Consider the following 6,000-nt stretch of genomic DNA (forward strand, 5'->3'; position numbering starts at 1 on the left):
TGTAGTGTGTTCAATTAAATATAGGTTGAATGTGATTTGTAAATCATTGTATTCTGTTTTTATTTGTTTAACACAACGTCCCAACTTCATTGGAATTGGGGTTGTGCATATAATTCCTTGTAATATGTTTTTATTAATTTTGTTGTTGTTGTTCTAGGCTAGGAAGCATTTATATTATCAGCAAATAATTACAGCATACACTCAAAATCCTGTGATGTGGCAAATTATGCACAAAATGAAACAAAAATCCTCCATGTGCTGTATCCGCAATAGGTAAAGTGCAATATAGCGAGGGAACACTGTACATCGAGTCCGCCTTGAGCTGAATCGTACACCAACATCACCGCCAATAGTGGAGCCACTGGTGACAACGTCTCATTGGCTGATTGGAGATCAGCCAATGAGCAACCAGCAACCATTTTATACTCAAAGCCAGATCTCATGGGATTAAAGACTAAACCAGTGGTTCTCAAACTTTTTAGACCAAGTCCCAGCTCAAAGAATATTTATCTCTATCTCTAAGTACTAACATAAAGGCTATTGTTAAAATAGTTCATCCATTTGTCACAATGGATGGATAAGAGCAGAGAGTTGTCTGAAGACCATCGCTTCTTGTACATCTTTTGAACACTTATCCCCACAAGGGCTGCGAGTGCGCTGGCGCCTATCTCAGCTGACACAATAATACAGAGGCTGAGATTTTAGTCCTAAAAAGCACATTTACTGTCCTTAAGTTAAATACAACTGAACCGTACTTCAAAAATAAGTACTGTACTTGAGAAATACAAGTATACTGTACAGGAAAAGTAAAAATAAAAATAAAAAAAATAAATGTGCTAAATAAAAAAATAAAATAAAATAAAATGTTGCAAAGCTACAATCTTCGTTCTGATATGTTTGAATGTATTTCATCTTTTAAATGTCCATCCATCCATCCATTTTCTTCTGAGGTCGGGTCGCGGGGGCAGTAGCTTTAGCAGGGATGCCCAGACTTCCCTCTCCCCAGCCACTTCATCCAGATCTTCCGGAGGGATCCTGAGGAAAGTCGAGAGACGTAGTCTCTCCAGCGTGTGCTGGGTCGTCCCCGGGGTCTCCTCTCGGTGGGACGTGCCCGGAACACCTCACCAGGGAGGCGTCCGGGAGGCATCCGAATCAGATGCCCCAGCCACCTCATCTGGCTCCTCTCGATGTGGAGGAGCAGCGACTCTACTCTGAGATCCTCCCGGATGACCGAGCTTCTCACCCTATCTCTAAGGGAGAGCCCGGACACTCTGCGGAGGAAACTCATTTCGGCCGCTTGTATCCGGGATCTTGTTCTTTCGGTCACGACCCACAGCTCGTGACCATAGGTGAGGGTAGGAATGTAGATCAACCAGTAAATCGAGAGTTTCGGCTTAGCTCTTTTTTTACCACAATGGACAGATACAAAGTCCGCATCACTGCAGACGCTGCACCGATCCGCCTGTCGATCTCCTGTTCCATTCTTCCCTCACTCGTGAACAAGACCCCAAGATATTTGAACTCCTCCACTTGGGGCAGGATCTCATCCCCGACCCAGAGAGGGTACGCCACCTTTTTCCGACTGAGGACCATGGTCTCAGATTTGGAGGTGCTGATTTTCATCCCGGCCGCTTCACACTCTGCTGCGAACTGCTCCAGTTAAGAGTTGGAGATCACGGCTTGATGAAGCCAACAGAACCGGATCATCTGCAAAAAGCAGTTATGCAATAAGGAGTCCACCAAACCGGACCCCTCTAGGCCTCGGCTGCGCCTAGAAATTCTGTCCTTAAAAGTTATGAACAGAATCTGTGACAAAGGGCAGCCTTGGCGGAGTTAAACCCTCACCAGAAACGAGTCCGACTTACTGCCGGCAATGCAGACCAAACTCTGATACTGGTCGTACAGAGACTGAACAGCCTGTATCAGGGAGTTTTGTATCCCATACTCCCAAAGCACCCCCCACAGGACCCTCCGAGGGACACAGTCGAACACATTCTCCAAGTCCACAAAACACATGGAGACTGGTTAGGCGAACTCCCATGCACCCTCGAGGACCCTGCCGAGGGTGTAGCGCTGGTCCACTGTTCCACGGCCAGGACGAAAAGCACACTGCTCCTCCTGAATCTGAGATTCAACTTCCCGACGGACCCGCCTCTCCAGGACCCCTGAATAGACCTTACCAGGGAGGCTGAGGAGTGTGATCCTCCTGTAGTTGGAACACACCCTCCGATCCTCCTTCTTAAAAAGGGGGACCACCACCCCAGTTTGCCAATCCAGAGGCACTGTCCCCGATGTCCACACGATGTTGCAGCGGCGTGTCAACCAGGACAGCCCTACAACATCCAGAGCCTTTAGGAACTCCGGGTGAATCTCATCCACCCCTGGGGCCTTGCCACCGAGGAGCTTTTTAACCACCTCGGTGACCTCAACCCCAGAGATAGGAGAGCCCGCCTCAGTTAACCCAGACTCTGCTTCCTCAAGGGAAGGCGTGGCGGTGGAATTGAGGATGTCTTCAAAGTATTCTCCCCACCGACTCACAACGTCCCGAGTTGAGGTCAGCAGCGCCCCATCCCCACAATACACAGTGTTGATGGTGATGATACAATGCTTCCCCTTTCTGAGACGCCGGATGGTGGACCAGAATTTCCCGAAGCCATCCGGAAGTCTTTCTCCATGGCCTCATCGAACTTCTCCCATGCCTGAGTTTTTGCCCGAGTTTTTGCCACCAAAGCTGCAGCTGCCGGTATCCATCAGCTGCCTCGGGAGTCCCACAGGCCAAAAAGGCCCGATAGGACTCCTTCTTCAGCTTGATGGCAACCCTCACCAACGGGTTCGGGGATTGCCGCCACGACAGGCACCGACCCCCTTACGGCCGTGACTCCGGTCGACCACCTCAGCAATGGAGGCGCGGAACATGGTCCACTCTGACTCAATGTCCCCGCCTCGCCCAAGACGTGGGTGAAGTTCTGCCGGAGGTGGGAGTTGAAACTCCTTCTGAGAGGGGATTCTGCCAGACGTTCCCAGCAGACCCTCACAATACGTTTGGGCCTGCCAGGTAGGACCGGCATCTTCCCCCACCATCCGAGCCAACTCATCACAAGGTGGTGATCAGTTGACAGCTCCGCCCCTCTCTTCGCCCGATTGCCCAAGACATGCGGCCGCAAGAACGATGACACGACCACAAAGTCGATCATCGAACTGCGACCTAGGGTGTCCTGGTGCCAAGTGCACGTGTGGACACCCTTATGCTTGAACATGGTGTTCGTTATGGACAATCCGTGATGAGCACAGAATTCCAATAACAGAAGACCGCTCGGGTTCCGATCGGGGGCGGGCCGTTCCTCCCAATCACGCCCTTGCAGGTCTCACTCTCATTGCCCACGTGAGCATTGAAGTCCGCGAGCAGAACGATGGAGTCTCCAGCGGGAGTGCCCCCTGCTAGGACTCCAAAAAGGGTGGGTACTCTGAACTGCTGTTTGTCAGGACCCGTCCCCCCACCTGAAGGTGGAAGGAGGCTACCCTCTCGTCCACTGGGAGGAACCCCAACCAGGGGGCAATAAGTATACCCACATCTGCTCGGCGCCTCTCACCGTGGGCAACTTCCAGAGTGGAAGAGAGGCCAACCCCTCTCAAGAGCATACATGCAAATCAGTCGCCTTTCAGCGAAATTCGCCCATTTACGTAAATCGTATGGATCCAATGAGTTTTTCCTGGGGGGCAGGTGGGGGGTCGCCGTCGCCATCACTGACGTCGTAGGCTGTTTCGTACTCCTTTAACGCTGGCAGCTAGATCCATTCCAGACATCCACCATCAACACACAGATGCAATTGTGTACTCCGCCTGTGCGCTCGAAGTCACAGGAGTTGACAAGACCAGAAAAAAACCTACGCCACTTCTGCTGTTAATAAGTCACGGTACTTTTACTCCGTTACAATGATCTAAATGTTGCTCGGTACTTTTATTCATCAATTATTGTTTATTTATCAACTATTTCCTGCGTGAGACTACAACTTCCGCATCGGGCGCTGTTTGCGTCATCCAATTTAAGCGCTAGTGACGTTTGTCGAGTTCACCAATCAAACGGCACAAGAAAGTCACATGACCTCACACGTCTTCCTTTGGGCTTCCCGGACATAGGTATTCACACTAGATAAGCCTGACCCCTCATCGTCGTGCGTACGTGGCGGCCATGTTGGGAAGGTCGTCGTTACCATGAATGCAACGGCATGCTCCTCTTGTTTACATTTAGACCAACAAAAACAACACCTTGCATGTATTGTTTTATTTGTCTGGCACTGTCTGCCCAAATGTGGATATTTCAGCTCACCTATAACTTTAGAAAACACCGTGCAGTAAATTGCAGATGATTTTTTTTGTTGTTGTTTTGAGCAACATCAAAATTTTTATTTTCACATTTAATTTTGTAATGTTCTTTTTTGTTTTTCTTTTTATGTTCATACTGTGGTAAAAAAAAAATTCAAGTATTTATTTGGAGGACTACAAGAGTTGATGCGGTCGTACATTTTTGTATTGAGGAAATGCGGCTACAATTAGTTTGCATGTTCTCCCCGTGCCTGGCTGGGTTCTCTCGGGGCACTCCGGTTTCCTCCCACACCCCAAAAACATGCGTGGTCAGTTGATTGAAGACTCTAAATTGCCCGTAGGTGTGAATGTGAGTGAGAATGGTTGTTTGTTTGTGGTTGTCTGCGATTGGTTGGTTCAGGGTGTACCGCGCCTCCCGCCCGAAGATAGCTGGGATAGGCTCCAGCACGCCCGCGACCCTAGTGAGGAGAAGCGGTAAAGAAAATGGATGGATGGATGTTAATCAGTAGCGCTGTTAAGGATTATGTCACAACACAGAATGAACTAACTTCAAATTCAGAAAAGGCCGATAAAAACAGTAAAATATTGGACTTAATATTTTCCTGGAGGATGCATTTCAACCCCATTTGTCCTCGTATTTTTGGCCTTAAAATTGACATTATGATGTAATTTTATGTTCAGTGGGAGCATTTGGATAAACACACAGGGCCCGAATGGAAATGGTATAATGGTGATGGCTTTATACTGTATGTTTCCAGTGACAGGCCATGTCAGATTTTGCACCTGGATCTTCGGTAAGGACTCACCGACTTCATCCAATTGCAATGATAGAAACCATCAAGCAAGAACTATAGAAAAACGCAAGATAACAGCACACTCCTGTGCCACAGCTATGACTAAAACAGACAGGGGTCAGGTTGGCACCAATGAACCTCGATGTGGAAACCGTGTATACAATTCACCAACATTTTTGAATATCTGGGGGGGAAAAAGGGGTCAGTGCTGTTACAACTTTATTTTTTCCCCCCCTTAATCACTAATCACCTTTCTGTGCCCATTGACCCCCAGAATCTGCCCGAGTCCAACCCACTGAGAATGGAAGAGACGAGGAAGCGAAATGCTCTCGTAATGCAGACGCTCAAGGAGGCTGCGGAAACGAATGACAATATTGCAAGAGGATTTGGAAGATCTGCAAAATAGACTGGGCCCATTTTGTCACCTGTCGTAATGTTGCAGAGACCCTGAGCCAAAAAAGGAAAAATAGAATTTACATTGTTCTACCGCTATTAAATATGGAGTATTTGACCATGACATTAAAAATTCTTGAAAAATGTTTGACATTGTCTTCCCAATTATTACGCATATCGGATTTAAGTTAAATGAACGTTTCAGTTTTTGTTTTTCTGAGGAACGTTTCGCACATGTTCTTTATCGTGTCTGTTTAGATCACTCGATATGAATCACAGACATGTTTGATCACTTGGTTCCCATCCACCATCTATTTTCTATACCATTTGTTCGGGTTGTGCAGCTGGAGCCTATCCCGGCAGGAGGCAGGGTACAACCCGGACCAGGGGTTTCGTCGTCATTTCAGAAGTTGGCAGGACAAATTATTCAGAGCTCAGGCGTATGCCAATTTCTACGAGTATTAATGTTCCTCTTTGTTGTGGCCAAAGA

General features: G+C 47.9%; 1 protein-coding gene across 2 annotated transcripts in view; it reads left to right on the plus strand.

Moving 5' to 3' along the window:
• LOC133475437 (ubiquinol-cytochrome-c reductase complex assembly factor 3-like) overlaps positions 1–5,656 on the plus strand; it is a 65,373-nt gene extending 59,717 nt beyond the window's left edge. The window contains exon 22 of one of the 2 annotated variants that reach the window (XM_061768284.1): positions 5,392–5,530. Coding sequence is in view for 1 of the 2 variants with exons in the window: in XM_061768292.1 (XP_061624276.1) it covers positions 5,392–5,523 (132 nt within the window). In the remaining variant the exon portion in view is untranslated. Of the gene's footprint in view, positions 1–5,391 lie in introns of both variants that reach the window. The other variant, XM_061768292.1, reaches the window with a different exon arrangement.
• Positions 5,657–6,000: the final 344 nt, after the last annotated feature.

This window comes from Phyllopteryx taeniolatus, chromosome 3 (genome assembly GCF_024500385.1).
Source record: "Phyllopteryx taeniolatus isolate TA_2022b chromosome 3, UOR_Ptae_1.2, whole genome shotgun sequence".
NCBI classification, from domain to species: domain Eukaryota; kingdom Metazoa; phylum Chordata; class Actinopteri; order Syngnathiformes; family Syngnathidae; genus Phyllopteryx; species Phyllopteryx taeniolatus.